Here is a 17,984-nt window from a genome sequence, read left to right as displayed (position 1 = left end):
AGCCTCCATACCATAAACTAAAGAAAATGGAGTTGCCCCAGTAGACGTCCTCACTGAAGTTCGATAGGCAAACAAAGCGAATGGTAACTTCTCATGCCAATCTCTATAAGTCTCAGTCATTTTTTGCATGAGCCTCTTGATGTTCTTATTGGCTGCCTCTACCGCTCCATTCATCTTTGGGCGATAAGTGGTGGAATTATGATGTTTAATTTGGAATTGTTTACATACTGACTCCATCATCTTATTATTTAAATTCAAGGCATTATCAGTGACAATCCTTTCTGGTAGCCCATATCGACAAATAATTTCTCTCTTCAAGAACTTGCAAACTGTTGACTAAGTGACATTTGCATAGGATGCCGCTTCTACCCACTTAGTGAAATAGTCTATTGCCACAAATATGAAATGATGGCCATTAGAAGCTTTGGGTGAAATTTGCCCAATGACATCCATGCCCCACATAGAGAATGGCCACGGAGCAGTCATTACATGTAATGGATGAGGAGGGGTGTGGAGCTTATCTCCATAAATCTGGCATTTGTGACATTTTCTGGAGAAATTGATACAATCAGTTTCCAGAGTTGACCAATAATATCCAAATCTCATTATTTGTTTAGCCATTATATGTCCATTAGCATGGGTACCACATACTCCTTCATGCACCTCTTCAATGATTGTTCTGGCTTCTTTGGCATCCACACACAGTAACAAGACTTGATCATGACTTTTCTTGTACAAGACCTCACCATCAAGCACATATCTTGCCGCCATTCTTCGAATAGTTCTTTTGTCATTCTCAATGGCATGCTTAGGGTAGCTTTGATTTTTAATATATTGCAGGATATCGTAATACCAAGGATTTCCATCCTCTTCCTCTTGTATGCTATAGCAATGGGCTGGATACCCGTAAGCTTCCATCGTAATAGGCATCATGCTTGAATATTCATTGACTTTGAAAGCTGCTGCCAAAGTGGCCAGAGCATCCGCCATTTGATTCTCTTCTCTGGGGATATAATGAAATGTCACCCTCTCGAATTCTTTAATGAGCTCTAAGACCAACTTTCGGTATTCCACCAACTTCGTATCTTTTGTTTCCCATTCACCTCTGAGTTGATAAATTACCAGGGCTGAATCTCCATATACTTCGAGTATTTTCACTTTACGCTCAATGGCAGCTTTCAGACCCAGAATACATGCTTCATATTCGGCCATGTTATTTGTGCAATCAAAATTCAATCGGCTGGTGAAAGGATAGTGTTTTCCACAAGGTGAGACGAGAATTGCCCCAATCCCGTGCCCTAAAGAATTAGAGGCACCATCGAAATTCATCTTCCACTGTTCATTAGTAAAGGAAACTGCATTCTCTGTTGAAATAACCATTAAATCTTCATCTGGAAAATCGAAGTTCAGTGGTTCATACTCTTCAGAAACCCTACTTGCAATGAAATCGACCACAACACTTCCTTTAACTGCTTTTTGGCTTACATATTGGATATCAAATTCCGAAAATAAGATTTTCCAACGAGCCAATCTTCCAGATAAAGTAGGTACATCCATTAGATATTTAAGAGGATCAAGTTTAGATATGAGCCAAGTAGAGTGATACAACATATATTGTCTGAGCCTTCGGGTAGTCCAAACTAAAGCACAACACAACTTTTCTATTGGTGAGTACCTTGTCTCGCAATCAATAAACTTTTTGCTGAGGTAGTAAATTGCTCTTTCTCTTTTCTCAGTTTGATCATGATGCCCTAATACGCACCCCATTGAATTCTCAAAGATTGATAAGTAGAGGATTAATGGTTTGCCGGATATTGGTGGCATTAATACTGGAGCATTCAACAAATATCCTTTTATTGCTTCAAAAGCTCCCTGGCAATCATCATTCCATACCCCTGGGTTATTTTTACGGAGAAGGCGAAAAATGGGATCGCACTTCTCAGTTAATTGCGAAATAAATCGGGCAATGTAGTTTAATCTTCCCAGAAATCCTCGAACTTCTTTTTGTGTTTGTGGGGGTGGTAAATCCTGAATAGCTTTGACCTTGTCAGAATCTACTTAAATCCCTTTTTTGCTTACTACAAACCCCAAGAGTTTTCCCGATGTTACCCCAAAGGTACACTTGCTTGGATTGAGTTTTAATTGGCAGCTCCTAATCTTTGGAAGAGTTTCCTCAGATTCTCGATGTGTTCTTCCTACGTTTTAGCTTTAACAATCATATCATCGACATAGACCTCTATTTCCTTGTGCATCATGTCGTGGAATAGTGTTACCATGGCCCTTTGATAGGTTGCCCCTGCATTCTTTAGTTCGAACGACATCACCTTGTAATAGAACGTACCCCACATGGTGACAAACATAGTTTTTTCCATATCATCTGGATGCATATTTATTTGATTGTAACCTGAAAACCCATCCATAAATGAAAATAGAAAGTTTCCAGCTGTATTGTCCACCAGGGTGTCTTTGTGTGGCAGAGGGAAATTATCTTTTGGACTGGCCCGATTAAGATCTCTGTAGTCGACGCACATGCGAACTTTCCCATCTTTCTTTGGTACTGGAACGACATTTGCTACCCATTCCGGATACTTGGCTACTTTCAGGAACCCAGCATCAAATTGTTTCTTTACTTCTTCTTTAATTTTAAGTAGCATTTCGGTCGCATCCTTCTGAGCTTTTGTTGTACTGGTTTACATTCAGGCTTTATTGGCAATTTATGTACCACTAATTCAGTATCTAACCCTGGCATGTCCTCATACGACCAAGCGAACACATCTCTGTACTCTCGAAGCAGTTGAATCAGACTTTGTCATCCCTCAGCAGATATGATGGTGCCAATCTTTATCTCCTTTTTATCCTCCTCTGATCCTAAATTCAAGATCTCAATGGGCTCTTCATGAGGTATAATTTGTTTATCTTCTCTTTCTACCATTTTTAGTAGTTCAGAAGATAAGTGGCTTCCCTCATCACTATCATAACCTTCAATTTCCCCTTGACATATGGGAAACTCAAAATCTATCTTCAGATCAGACTCATCAGCATTCATACTATTGATATCGGAGGCCCTGAAAGAATAACGAACGAGAGGATATATACATATACAAATACAGGAGAATCTATCCCATATCAAAATAGAATGAAATAATAATATATAAAAAAGAAAGAAAGAAAGAAATAAATAAAGAATGGAAATGATGATATTTGCCATTTCGTGAATTAACAGGAATGCATCATTTATTTAAAAAAAATAGATAGATTAACCCCTTACAAGAGATCACCTATTGCCTCAGGGTTTAGACAATAGGGAAAGTTTTTGTGCATTACTCTGAAATAGTTTTGTAAACTACAGGTAATTCTTCTGCAGTCCAATTGTTTAGCACAAAGCCTGGTGGTGTGGGATAGATGCCCATAGCCCTTCCGTCTTCGATTCCTTCCTCTGATATCACATTTATGCCCAAATCCTTCAGGGTATTTTCAATAACAGACTCTTTTGATGATCGACTCCCCTGAAACATATGACCCCCAGATATGAAGGTGTCACGCAACAATGGGAAATTCATGTGTTCCCACTTAATATCTTCCCCGACTAACCTGGCTTTCCTCCTTTCCTTGCTCTTTTGAACATTTTTCAACTTTTCTTTTAAGGGCGGGTGATATCCCAGACCAAAACGGTCTCGCTTAATAACATGAAAAACTGGATTAATATTTCCATGTAGGCGGCTTCCCAATCCTCTTCCAACCTTGGCTCCTCTTCCCATAGTCATTTTCAGTTCCATTTTAGTACAATTGGATAGCCTAGGCTTCGGAATTTTCTTTCTTTCAGCAACAAAGGTGGCATTAATGAATTCCAAGGCTCTGAAAGAGCACTCGACCGCATCTTCATCTATTTCGACATATGGAGCGGTAGTAGATATGGAAGCAATGATATCTTTCTCAGCATTAAGGCATACCAGTCTCCCTTCAATTACAAATTTGAGTTTCTGATGCAAAGTGGATGGCACCACTCCTGCCTGATGGATCCAAGGCCTTCCTAACAAGCAGTTATAGGAAGGCATTATATCCATTACAAGGAATTCGACCTCATAGGTTGATGGGCCAATGGTTAAAGGAATATCGATCTTCCCCAGCACCTCCTTCTTTATTCCGTCAAAAGCTCGAACGATGCTTTGGCAATTTCTCATGTATGTACTATCAACCGGTAGTTTTTTCAATGTTACTAATGGCATCACATTCAGGGCAGAGCCATTGTCGATTAGTACTCGCGATAACACTTGTCCCTTGCACCTGATGGTAATGTGCAGGGCTTTAGGATTGCCCATCATTCCAGACGGGATTTCATCATCAGAGAACGAGATGAAATTTTCTGCTTGAATATTTGCAACCAACCGGTCTATCTTTTCTACTGGCACATCTTTTGGCACAAAGGTCTGATTTAAGACTTTCATCAAGGCATTTCGATGTGCCTCAGAGCTTAATAGTAGAGCCAGGATTGAGATGCGAGCTGGCAACTTGTGTAGTTGCTCGACGATGCTGTACTCGCTATGCTTCAAAAATTTTAAAAACTCCACAGCTTCGTTCTCGGTTACAGGCTCATTAATTGTTGGCTCATCATCTTTCAGCTGTATCTCGACCTTTTTTCCTTTATCTGGGGTTGCTATTTTTTTGGGTTCATTGGTCGGATTAGGAGAATAACACCTCCCACTTCTGGTGAAGTGGCCTACCTCATCCACCTCTTCATTGGCACCCTTTGAAACACCAACATCACCTAGATGGCACTCGTACCTCCAGGGGATCTGTTTGCTATCCTTATAGAGAAAGGACGACGGGGGTATGATCATCACTTTTGGGGTTATATTCTCTACTGTACGGGCTTTCGGCATGATAACCAGAGGGCAGTTGGAATTGTAGACTCCTTTGGATGTACCCTCGGAAGCACAAATCTCTACCTCTTCCTCCTCCATAGCTTCATGGTAAAATTCCATGTCTTTACTATCCATCAGCCTTTGAACCAAAGCCTTAAACTCATCACAGTTTTGAATGACATGATCCTCACAACGGTGGTAGGGGCAAGCATGCTTATTCCCGTTAACATTAAAGGTCAACCAATCTATTTTGACCATTTGCCCCCATACCCAATGCATGGGTGATTTCACTTCATTGACTTTGGTTATGACTCTGTTCACTCTTTCTTCAATAACAACATTAACCCATGTCCCTGCATGGTTCGACAATGGGTTCCGAGCCACATTCGGCTGCTCACTATCACCGAAATTGATGATATTTCTTTGTCTTAATCTCTGCACCAACTTTTTAAAGGCCATATAATTTTCAATTGAATGCCCGATGCACCCGCATGATACTCACATTGAGCATTGATGTCAAACCATTTTGGGTAAGGAGGTTGTATTGGAGAAGTGTGGTAAGGTGACACCACATGTTTGTCATACAGGATCTGGAATAATTCTTTATAGGTCATGGGGATAGGGTCAAATTGAACCCTTTCTCTTTTCTATCTTGGTTCTTTCACTCCTTGCTGGACAGGATTTAATGCTGACGACGCAGTGGCCGGTGGTCGAGATACTGTAATGTTATTAGAATCATATTTCTTCACATTACTGACCTCATTATCTTTTCTTCTCACTGGAGGCTTTCAGCTAGATTCTCCCCCATCTAGCTTCCCGCTTTTGATCGCCATCTCGATCATTTCTCCTGTATTAACTATGTCAGCAAAATTCTTGGACGAATTTCCAATGAGATGTCCAAAGAACGGGGCCCTCAGAGTATTTATAAAAAACATATTGGTTTCTTCCTCTTCTAATGGTGGATGAACTTGTACAACAACATCTCTCCACCTTTGGGCATATTGCTTGAAACTCTCATTGGATCTTTTTTCCATACTCTGCAACAGAATTCGATTCGGCCTCACATCTTTTACGTACTTATATTGCTCTAGAAAAGCCTTAGCCAAATCCTTCCAGGATTTAATCTGAGCTAGGCTTAGCTGATTGTACCAACAGATTGCTGAGCCTGCCAGGCTCTCTTGAAAACAATGAATTAATAGCTGATCGTTTCCCACATAGCCTATCATTTTTCTGCAAAACATGGTAATGTGTGCAGAAGAACAACTGGTGCCATCAAATTTCTCGAAGTCTGGAACTTTGAACTTCGGTGGTAACACTAAATCAGGGACCAGACTTAGCTCTTTGGCGTCAATTCCATATAATCTAGCATCTTCTTTCATAGCTCGGAATTCATGCTTCATTTGTTCCCATTCTTTCTTAATCTCCTTATCATGTTCTTTTTTGTCTTCCTCATCCAAATCAGGGACATCTTCAATTGGTTGTGGGTTCGTGGAAGAACCATATAGGTTTACTTGTATTTTTTTGGTTGGATGGTCGTGGCTTGTTGTGTGTGGATATACGGTGGTGTGAAGCAGGGGGATATAAAGGTTCCTCAGCAGCAGGACCGATAACTGGAGCCTCTCCTTGGACCACACTATTTCCCTGTAGCAAACTAACCAACTTTTCCATCATGTCGTCTTGAGCCTTCATTATCTGTTCGCGCATTTCCTCTTGCGTTTTCTTTAAATTCTCTTGCATTTCAGCTTGAACCTTCTCTATATTGACAATTCTATCATCCATTGCCTTTTTTCGCGTGTTGTATGGATGCTTATAAGTGTCCAGTATTCTGCCACAATATTTTTTATTAATCATGGTGTTTTATTAATGAGGTGTGAAAAATGTGATTAGAATGTTATTTATAAAAGGAAATGCAATGTAGATGGAATATGAATGCAAGATGAATGCAATATGAGGTGTTGATTCTGGGACGATTCCTTAGAACAACTTTTTATATAGGAAATGAAGCTCAATTACAAGGATTAAACAGATCACAGATAAAATAGAGCTATCTCTCCTAATTGTTGGATATGTCCCAGTAATTCCACTATCTTCTGGTTTTCTTCTGCCTCTGGATCCAGTTCTTCAATCACATTATTAGCTTCCTGTGACAGATCAACTAAGTGTTGAGCCACTCCTTGAGCTTGCTGTAGGTATCCTGCAATGAGATCCTCCCTTTGCTTAACTCTACACTGAGCCTGCTCCCAACGATAGCGCCATTGCATAACTCTTTCATAAGGGACCAATCAAAGTTCATTTGCTCTTCTTTGCAAATCTTGAACTAAGGCCTCGAGTTCATTCGCACGCTTCGTCAATCTTTCCACTTCAGCATGTGAACTACTTTCTCGACTTTTATATCGTTGCAAAACAGTCTCTAAGCTCATGACCCTATTCTTTAATTTCTCATTCTGGGTCTGATTCTCTTTCAATTGTTGTTCAAGGGCATTTTTGTCTCTCAAGAGTAATTTGGCCTGATGTCTACTCCGTTTGAGTTCTTCACTGCTTTCCCCAATTTCTCTTTTCAGTCCTGCCACTTCTTGCTTCCATTCAGTAGAAGACTTACTAGAGCTAGCAGATGTCTGATCTTTGATCATTCGCTGGTGTGATAAATGGAGGTCATTGAAATCCAATCTAAGTTGCTTCTCTACTTTTTCAATCCGATCAGCCTGACTCTTTTGGATGTCAGTCTCCAGCTCTTTCTGGTACACTTCATCTTCTAGCTTTTGCAAAGTTACTCTCCATTGTTTCCTTTCTGCCTCAAAATCAAGCTTGGCTTGCTCGAGCGGAGAAGGGATCACCCTGAGGTGTTCTTCCATAGATTGGATATTCTCTTGATTTCTTAATGGAATATTATCATTAACTCGGTTGCTTCTCCACTCCTCGTATCCTCGAGATAGCCCTGACTCAAAAGTAAAGAGATTTACCCGATGGGTTTGTCTCCAAGCATCAGTTACCCCTTTAACTTTATTCTTATACAGTTCTCCCTTGAATGCAAACTCAGACTTAGATAACTCCCTTGTTGCCGGAATAAACTGTCTCGACCCAAATTGTCGGGAAACCTGTAATGGGGCATACCCTACAGATCCCCAAATACCAGGTAATAGAACCCAATCTCTATCTCCACATCGATATAATATGTCAGATGAGACATTCCATGAGGTACGCCATAATATGTCACTGTCTCGGATACTTTTGAAAATGATCATCCACTTTTCCTCAGTAAAACCCCCAGGCCACTGCCGAGAAATGAAATCCTTCAACGGTGAAAAACCATTTAAGAAGACCCGACCAGGAGCTCTCTCGACGTGTTTGAAATGACTAAGGATCCAGGTTAACAACAATGGTGCACAACCTATGAATCGTCCTTCCCCTTCTCTTCGGAAAGAGCTCAGGGAACGAAATGTTTCTGCCAGAATAGCTGGAACATGATCCACATGTCTATCCAATCTTTCGAACAGGTCTATTACTGATACATCAATATGCCCGAGAACTCTCGGGAAAATAACCAATCCATAGATACCTAGAGCAAAGAAGTCAATCTTTTTTCTTCGATCAGGATGACAGTCAATCAAATCTCTCATAAGGGTCCAAGTAATGCATTCGCGGTCTCCTTTCTTTTTTATGCCTCTCATAACCCATTCTTCACTCATGCCAGTCATCAGAATAAGTTTCTTCTTAAATGAAGGAGTATTTGGGGGTTTGGTGTATACTTTGTCTACTTGGAACCTCGGACAGCGAATCAAGGCACGATACTCCTCTATAGTAGGTGTCATGTCTACTCGGCCAAATGTAAAACAACTATAAGCGGGATTCCAAAACTGAGCTAGAGCTCTAAACAAATTCCGATCAATCGGGATATCAAGGAGATATGAAATGTCACCATGGAGTTGATAGAACAATTGCTTATCGGACGCTTCCCATCTTCCCCAAATCTCTTTCAGTTCGTTCAGATCATTCTGACAAACGTTGATGTGAGTATACCCTCTCAGCTCTGATATATACCCTGGTGATAAACTATCTCCATTTGTTAGTTGAGACTGCTCGGACCATATCAAGACGTCTGCATTGTCCTCTACTTTTTGAATCATTCGTTCCATAATACTAGTCTTCTATATGGACATCAGTCATGGATCAACACCTATGAAATGAATAGTGCAATGCAAGATGAGGATAAAGTAAACAAAAAGAAAGAAAATCGGTCAGTAATCATAAATGAATTGACTAAACATAAATCAATTTATCGATAAAACCTACCCTACTTGTTAGCTACCCAATCATGCTTTAGTAGATCCTACCCAGTCATGATTTCTACCCATATGCTTTTGTTATTCACAAAAATCCTAACCGCATGATATCTAATTCACATGTTTGTTCAGGAAAATAATCCTAACCGCCTGATTTCTAGTTCGCATACATTTATTCAAAAAGTGAAAATAAATGACTCAAAAACTTTTCCTCGTGTACCCTCCTCACGGGACTCCTAAGTTTCAAGTCAGGCTCGACCTAAATTTGGGCTCTATGTTCACTATATGCTGGGTTCGGTTCTAAAGTAAAGGGTCCTCGAATTGTCCTTTGTCGGTGCCCCCTTGGGCTACCGGACCCTCAATCCTGGCCCATCACAGGCTTTCAGATTGAGTTCAATTTAAGGGGACACACTTCCTTATGTCATTGCGGAGGTGAAAACCTCACGAGGATCATAAGGCGTGAGCCCAAGGAGAATTTCACTATCCCGCACGGAGGTGAAAACCACACGAGGGATTAGTTGCTTTCTCCTACTTAAATAGGACGGAGTGGGGTTTTAACTCATGTTATGCGAATGCAGTTGTGCAGTGTGTGAGGAAAAGCGAAACAAAGCAAACAACACTAAACATAAAACTCAAGACCCTGAACAATTATTTAATCTGACAACATTAGCAAACAGATCAGTATAACTATTTAGTGGTTAAGCAAATTAAGAATCAAAAAGCAAACAAAACTTATTTAAAACAAAACAAGGGATCAAAAACCAAATTAGAACGAACTTGTATTTTTTATTTGCAAAGACAATTAATTAATCAATTATTGGCCTGACTCTCTAAAAAAAGTCCCAAGCGGAGTCGTCAAGCTGTCGAAACGGTATTTTTCCCGAGTGCGAGATTTTGAAAACCACACCAATTTTTAATTATTCTCTTCAGAATACATTTAAATTAAAAATGAATGTGATTAAAAAAAACCTCTCGTTTCAAAAATTTGGAAATTCCTTTATGATAAAAATACGGTTCGAGGAGTCGCCACCAATCTTTAATTAAGGTGTGATTGGGCACCCAAAAATGTTTTGTCATTTTAAATAAAAATTAATTTTAATTAAAACAACAAATTTAATACTGCGTTACCAGAAAATGAGTTCGGGAGTCTGTTACATGTGGGAAAGGATTAGCACCCCTACAGTGCCCTAAATCGGTACCTAGTCGATTAATTAATTGTCTTTGCAATAAAATGTACAAGTTCAAAATTAATTTGATTTATGATCCCCTAAAATAATATTTTTCGAAATTTTGGATGAAAGAATAATAATATTTAATTATTTCCTATCGAGAAGAAATGATCTATCATACCTTGAAGCAATCGATTCTTACTCCAATCGAAATAAAAAATATTAAAATTTCATTCTAAATTTCAAAATAATAACACCCAAAATAATTTTTAGAGATAAAATAATAATATTTAATTATTTATGATCGAACATTATTATTTTGAAAACCCTTTGAAAACACATGCAAAAGTAAAAATAAAAAAAACCTATCAAGTAATTGATTAATTATTTATTTTTACCAATATTTAATGAGAATAAGGATATTCAATTAATTAAATATCAAGAGACGAGACCATAGAGTCGATCTAACTCTCTTTTCTCAATGAATTTAATTAAAAGAATATGATCTTTTCCTCAATCCCAAATTTTATAAAATGGATTCGATTTAATTGGTGTCACTTTGCGGGATAAACTTTCATTTTAAAATTATCGAAAGTAACTTTCTTATACGTTAAGACAGTCACTTTACGACAATATTAAAATGCTCGAATATTACCCTTAGTCAATTTATGTAATTATGTCAAGTTATGTACATGAGGCTATCATGCAATGCTTATCAGGACTAAAATGAATTCAAATGCAATCAACATGCAAAAATTATAATAAAAATAGAATTAAAATATAAGTTATTAAAATATTATGCCAAAATTAAAATAAAATTAAATATATAAGGGACTAAAATTTAATACGCATAAAGTACAAAGACAAAATTATAAATCTATAAATCTATAATTAGGGACCGAAATGAAATTTGCATGAAACTTAGGAGCTACAATCAGAAACTAAAAAAAAATTAAGGACCCAAGTTAAATGATTGAAATCTCAAAGGATTAACCAAAGTGTTTACCCCCTCCTTATGTAAAACACGGCTTTAACTATTAAAACAATGTTATTTTAATGAATAAATATATATATATATATATTATTTTAAACATGAACTAAACCCTAGCCCATTTAAATTTCCCATTTTTTTTGTTTTAAAATTTTCCCTGTGCAGCTTCTCTCCTTCTTCAGCCTCCCTCTTTCACTTGTTCGGTCGAGAACACCAAAGAGATACCAGAGCTTCCCAAGCTCGCACGATCGCACTCAAGCTACCATCATCGTCGTTCGAAGCCCCAAGCCTTATATTCGACTACCATACCCAACGATCCCATCACTCGTTACTCTTTTTTAAAGTTTCGATTTTTTTCATGATTAATTTAACTCATCCTATTTTTAGTGGCCGGTAACAACAATGACTCTCGATCACACTAAAACACTCAGATCGAGCCTTAAATCGAGCATGCAAGGGTTCACTCCGGTCACGAGATTCTTTTTGGAAGGTAAATGATATCTCCCTATTCTTTACATAATATATTTATTAAGAATGAAAATGGATATGACTTTGTTAATTTTAAGAAAAATAAAGAAAACTATGTTTGAAGAAAATATTGGGTCTTAGCACTGTGTTGTAAATAAGTGAATTGAAAATCTTTGTATTGCTTTATTTTTTTCGAATATATAAAAAAAACTCTTACATGGATTATTTTTTATTGAAGATTCGGGAAGAACATTTGGGTTTTGTTCTTTTAATCGAAGGAAATGAACCAATTTACACTGATTTTTTTTTCCAAATAATACGAACATACATATAAAAGGAAACTGAAAAATAAAGAGAAAACCAAATAAATAATACCTCAAACTTCCTGGTATTTCTATTGCTTTCTCGGCTTTTTAATACAATGTTTATATTCATGTTACAATGATTTTATGTTTTTCTTTCTCAGTATCCAGGAAAACCTCCTCCATTTTCCTTCTATTCCCCGTTGAAATTTCCCCTATTTATGGTTGTTTCGAATCCACTTTTTTCTTCAATTAGTGTTGAAGCAGGTATCTTTAATCCCGTAATTTTCAGGATTTGCTTTTTTTTTCCCCAAAGGTTTAGGTAAACTTAATCTTTTGTGTTGACATTAGTTTCAATCCAGTCACATTTGCTGAGATGGCCAGATGATGACAACTTCTAGAAGTATTTGGTGGTGTCTCTATGTTGGCTTGACACTGCAGTAGGAGACATGCGTGGATGACAGTTGAAGTTGATGGCAGCTTGCTTTAGGATTTTAGCAAATCCTAAATTCATTAGGTCGGGTTACTGAACAGGGTCACATGGGCTTGAACTAACATCTTGTAATTCGGTTGATATTTGTAACTGGGTCTTGGGTCTGTAAAATATAATATGTAACATTAATAATCACAATAATAATAATAATGTATTAAAAGACAGGACGAAAAGTTAGTGTCAACAATATATCTTTGTTTTATGATTGATGAAATAATATCATATAAAATATGAATTCATCAAACGATTTAAGGAGTAAAAAAGAAATATTGTTCTCTCTAGATATTTCAAATTCGAACAATTGTGCCTACAAGATATATATATACGTGATCAATGACTAAGAAAAATTATAAGCAAATACTACCTTATAATCAGATACATTGATAATACTAATATTAAAATGCAGGATTGCATACATAACGTGGTTCTCGTGTTGTTGATTAGTCCCAATAATTAAAACAGGGGAAGAAGAAAGGGGCCCAATTGAGAAATTGACCACTCAACAAAGTCAAAATTTGCCAACGCATGGAATGGAACCAAATTTGTTTATTTATTTATTTAGGTCATTTGCCATTTGTCTTCACTTAATTCTTGTTAATTATTGACTTAACGAAAGGATAGATTTTTTTATTGAGCAAGTGGATTACATCTAGATTGAGAAATATTGTTATTATAACTTAGGATGATTTGCTGATTTGGTGCAATAAACGGCAAAAAATAATATTTGACATTGCCAATTGCTTGCAAAAATAAAGATACGTGTAATCTTTTTAGAATTTGTTACGTAGTGGGATGTTAATCGATGAAGCAGATATCATGCAAATTGGGTCATGTCAAAAGGGTTTGGCTGATGGTTGTGGTTACCATAGTGGTACAAGTCGCATTTTTTATGCCTACCATTTTGATCTTAAATCCTTATGAAGAAATCTAAATTTCATTATTTTTATATTACATTATAAAATAAAATAAAATAAAAAATTAATTTTTTCCTATATGATTTATATTTGTTTTTTATAAACAGATACTTTCATAGATCAACTTTGAATAGCATCGTTTAATACATTAATCGTAATATATTATAGATTCTCTAAAATAATGTTTAATCTTTGTTTGATAAGGTTTAAAATCATTTTGATGATTTTAATCGCTATAAACCCTTATCATCAATATGATTGATAATTTAGCCTCTAAAGTAATGTTTAATGATTGTTTGGTAATTTAATTGATTGATTTTATTTTTTTATTTTTATTTTTGAAAATGGATGCTTTGTATACTAACGATCAAAATATACGAAAGCAACGAAGAGAGAGATATCATTAAAAAACCTCCCTAATTTTAAATGGAGGAAAAAGAGTACCCACTCATCGTCGATAGAGTTCCAACAACCAAATCACATTAACAACCACAAATCACAACGAACTTGACATCTAATGATCTACTTCATAAGACAAAGGAAAGACAACCACCAGGCAGCTGACAGAAATCAATCAAAGTAACTACAAACAATTCAGCTATGGTGAACTGGTAGAGTGAGAGAGAAGAAGAGAAGAAGGCACGAAACCAGTGCTCAATGATATTTCAGAAAGATACAATGTTTTATGAAAATAGCAAAATATTCACTTACTTCTTGAATAGTGGATCAGACCCACTATATATACAGATAAGCCCAACTAACTAGCCCAACTGACTAGAAATCAGTTACAACAGATTTAACAAAAATAGTTACAGCAACGGCTATCAGCTGTAATATGATACACTAATATTCTCCTGGTTTTCTTATGATCTGAACTGCCACTTCAACATTTTCCTGGCTTCTTCAAACTTGCTTCTTATGACTGATGCTGTTGATTTCTGCCCAAGACTTAACACCAAGACGTGAGCGCATATCACTAAACACTACAGGTGACAACGGCTTGGTGAGTATATCAGCAACCTGTTCTGCAGAAGGAACAAAGTTTACACTAAGTTGTTCAGCCAACACTGTTTCCCTCACAAAGTGTATATCAATTTCCACATGCTTTATTCGAGCATGGTGTGTAGGATTTGCTGCCATAGAAATTGCAGAGGTGTTATCACACCATACAACTGGTTTTCCAGCTAAACTAACCCCAATTTCATCAAGAAGTTGTTCAATCCAAATAAATTCAGAAACAGAATTAGCAAGGCTTCTATATTCTGCTTCTGATGTAGATCAAGATACAACACTTTGTTTTTTAGAGCACCACGAAACTGGATTTCCCCCAAGATAAACACAATAGCCTGTCGTGGATTGTCTATCTTCCACCGAGGCTGCCCAGTCTGCATCAGAGTAGCAGACCAGACTAAAATTTCCAGATTGAGTGAAAAACAACCCATGCTCAAGTGTACCACTGAGATACCTTAGTATGCGCTTTACTACCCTCCAATGAGTATCACATGGGCTATTCATGTACTGACTAACTTTGTTAACAACAAACGCTATGTCAGATCGTGTTAAACACACGTATTGCAAACCTCCCACAATGCTACGATAAAGATGGATATCTCCAAACAACTGTCCATCATTTGCCTTAAGCTTGGGAGTAAGAACCATAGGAGTAGCTGTAGGTGTTGACTCATCTAGATTTGATCTTTTCAACAAATCAGAAATGTACTTCTTCTGATTTAAAATTAAACCTCCTGCAGTATGCTCAACTTGCATTCCAAGAAAGAGCTCTAAGTGACCCAAGTCTTTAAGAGAGAACTCCTTATTGATTTTTTTCACTATGACATCCATTTCAATTTCCTGGCTTTCAGTGATGACTATATCATCAACATACACCATTAAAAGCACTTGAGAGCATGCTGAATTTATGATAAACAAGGAGGAATCAGCTTTTGAAACAGTGAAACCAAGGTTTTTAACCAAAAAATTTCTCAAAGTCTCAAACCATACTCTAGGAGCTTGCCTAAGCCCATAAAGTGTCTTTTTTAAACAGCACACCAGTTCTTGCCCATCTTCACTCTTCTTCTCGAATCCCGAAGGCTGTCTCATATAAATTTCCTCAGTTAACTTCCCATTGAGGAACACATTGTTAATATCAATTTGTCTAAGTGGCCAATTCTTCATGACATCAACAACCAACACAGTCCTGATTGTGCTTGTTCGAACAACTGGACTAAACGTCTCAGAGAAGTCTCTCCCTATCATTTGTGAATAACCCTTGGCAACCAGACGAGCCTTAAACCTGTCAACAGACCCATCAGGCTTCTTCTTAACTTTAAAAAGCCACTTGCAACCCACTGCTTTGCGTGTAGGTGGAAGAGGCTTCAACTCCCATGTACCATCCTTCATAAGAGCATTATACTCATTATGAACTGCTTCACACTAATCAGGATGCTGTAGTGCTTTATAGACACTAGTTGGCTCTTGAGGACTTGTCTCAGCAAGCAATATTTTGGGTTTGAAAATGCCAGCCTTCCCACGAGTAACCATGGGATTTGTATTATGAATTTGTCGTGACAGTGGTGGTGGTGGTGATGGAGATGGTAGTAGTAATATAGATGATGGAGATGGAGATGATTGTAGAGATGTAGTAGTTGTGAATGGATGAGATGAAGACGATGTGGATGGTTGTGATGAAGGTACATTGGATGGTGATGAAGTGAATGAATGTGATGATGTTGATGGTATAATAGACGGTAGATTTGAAGGATGAGAAGTTGATATTGATGATGAAGACATTTGTTGTGGTAGTGAGGAAGATGATGAGACTAACTTGTGACTGTGTGTGTTAGTGGAAGAAAGAAAGGAAGGATAAAACATACTGTCTTGGGAGCTAATATTTTGACACTTGAATACTTTTGCTTAGCTCTAGTAGACCTGTATATCATTGATGAAGTAGAACTACTAGAAAGGTTTTGAAGTTGTTGATAAGGGAACTCATTTTCTTCAAAGCGAACATGTCTTGACACATAGACTCGACCACTAAAATCTAAGCATTTATATCCCTTATGAGTAGGAGAGTAACCCAAGAAGACACAAGTAGAGGACCGAAACTGAAATTTATGTTGGTTATAAGGTCTTAGAAATGGGTAACACACACAACCAAAAACCCTTAAAAAACTATAATATGGTGTTTTGTGAAAAAGTTTTTCATATGGTGAAATGCCATATAAAGCTCGAGTAGGTAACCGGTTAATAAGAAACACTGCACTAGAAAAATCATCATTCCAGAAACTTAATGGCATTGTAGCTTGAGCTAGCATAGAGAGACCTACCTCAACTATCTGTCGATGTTTCCTTTCTACTAAGCCATTCTGTTATAAAGTATGAGGACATGACATCCTGTGCACAATGCCTTGCTCCTTCATGTAGGCTTGAAGAACACCAAACTCACCCCCTCCATCTGACTGAAACACCTTGAGCTTGACACCAAACTGCCTTTCTATCTGCTTATGAAACTGAAGAAAAACAGTTTTAACTTCAGATTTTTGTTTTAAAAAATAAATCCAAGTATAACTATTATGTGCATCAGTGAAGGCAACATAATATCTGAATCCATTAGAGTACACAGGGGCAGGACCCCATACATCAGAAACTATAAGCTCTAAAGGTTGTGAGTAAGCAGTATGTGATTCATAAAAGGGCAGTTTATGTGATTTAGCAAGTTGACATGCTTTGCACAACATTTGATCTTTATTTATATAAAAAGGAATTACATTGTAGTGTTTTAATGTAGAAAACAAAACTTCTTTAGAAGGATGACCTAGCCTTTTGTGCCATACATCCATAGGTACTCTAGTATTTACAATATGGCAGCTTATTGAAGACAAAGAATTATGAGCAGAATTATTAATATGAGCAGAATCAGCAGAAAAATTCTGAGCAGAATCATTGACATGAAGCCCATTGCCAGTAGGTAAACAAGTGTCATTTTTAACAGACTTATTCATTGCAACATCGAATTTGTATAGTCCTCCATCTTCACTTCCTTTTAACAGAATTTTCTGAGTATGCAAGTCTCGAACTTGGAAAAAATTAGGATAAAATTCAAGTAGAACCTGATTGTCCTGAGTGAATTTGGAAACATACAACAAATTTTTAGTAATGTTAGGAACATAAAGCAGCTTATTTAAGTAAAACTTATTATAATTAACACAAAAATGTGACTGACTAGTATACTGTAATGGAAGTGAGTTACCATTGCCTACAATTACACTACCTGTTCCAGGGAGAGTCTCTTTAATTTGCAGATTATTCAAGTCTTTTGTTATGTGATGAGTTACTCCAGAATCTGGATACCAAGCATTATCATTTACTGTCTCAGGTGTAGCTATATAGGCTTGAGATGTGATTTGTGGTTGAGTAACCGCAGTGAACTGATTTGGATTTCCAGTAGGGAATGAAGACATGTTGTGGGGATTCGGACAGATTTGATGTTGAATATTAACAGGATA

General features: G+C 37.2%; 1 protein-coding gene and 1 long non-coding RNA gene across 2 annotated transcripts; one reads left to right on the top strand and one right to left on the bottom strand.

Moving 5' to 3' along the window:
- Positions 1-2,809: 2,809 nt before the first annotated feature.
- LOC120202064 lies at positions 2,810-5,321 on the bottom strand. The gene is made up of 5 exons (XM_039202550.1): positions 4,722-5,321; positions 4,068-4,619; positions 3,592-4,010; positions 2,980-3,065; positions 2,810-2,868 (listed from the first exon to the last, which is right to left on the bottom strand). Exons 1-5 carry the CDS (start codon positions 5,319-5,321, stop codon positions 2,810-2,812), a joined length of 1,716 nt encoding a protein of 571 aa, XP_039058481.1.
- A 6,108-nt stretch (positions 5,322-11,429) lies between these two features.
- LOC120202080 lies at positions 11,430-12,654 on the top strand. Its single transcript, XR_005523703.1, has 3 exons — positions 11,430-11,792; positions 12,237-12,339; positions 12,424-12,654. It is a non-coding gene; the product is annotated as an uncharacterized LOC120202080 (long non-coding RNA).
- The last annotated feature ends 5,330 nt before the right edge of the window (positions 12,655-17,984 follow it).

The sequence above is a fragment of the Hibiscus syriacus genome, unplaced genomic scaffold (genome assembly GCF_006381635.1).
Source record: "Hibiscus syriacus cultivar Baekdansim isolate YM2019G1 unplaced genomic scaffold, ASM638163v2 tig00008146_pilon, whole genome shotgun sequence".
Classification (NCBI taxonomy): domain Eukaryota; kingdom Viridiplantae; phylum Streptophyta; class Magnoliopsida; order Malvales; family Malvaceae; genus Hibiscus; species Hibiscus syriacus.
The sequence above is the reverse complement of the archived record's forward strand: the minus strand, read 5'-3'. Positions and strand labels throughout refer to the sequence as shown.

Bases quoted from the DNA above. Each gene is read 5' to 3' on its own strand.
- LOC120202064 (XM_039202550.1), bottom strand. From the start codon at position 5,321: ATGGCCTTTAAAAAGTTGGTGCAGAGATTAAGACAAAGAAATATCATC. The intron at 4,620-4,721 runs GTAGGCCACTTC...GTCGAGATACAG, and splicing joins CCAATGAAGAGGTGGATGAG to CTGAAAGATGATGAGCCAAC. The intron at 2,869-2,979 runs GTTATGATAGTG...TCTTGAATTTAG, and splicing joins ATGTCAAGGGGAAATTGAAG to GATCAGAGGAGGATAAAAAG.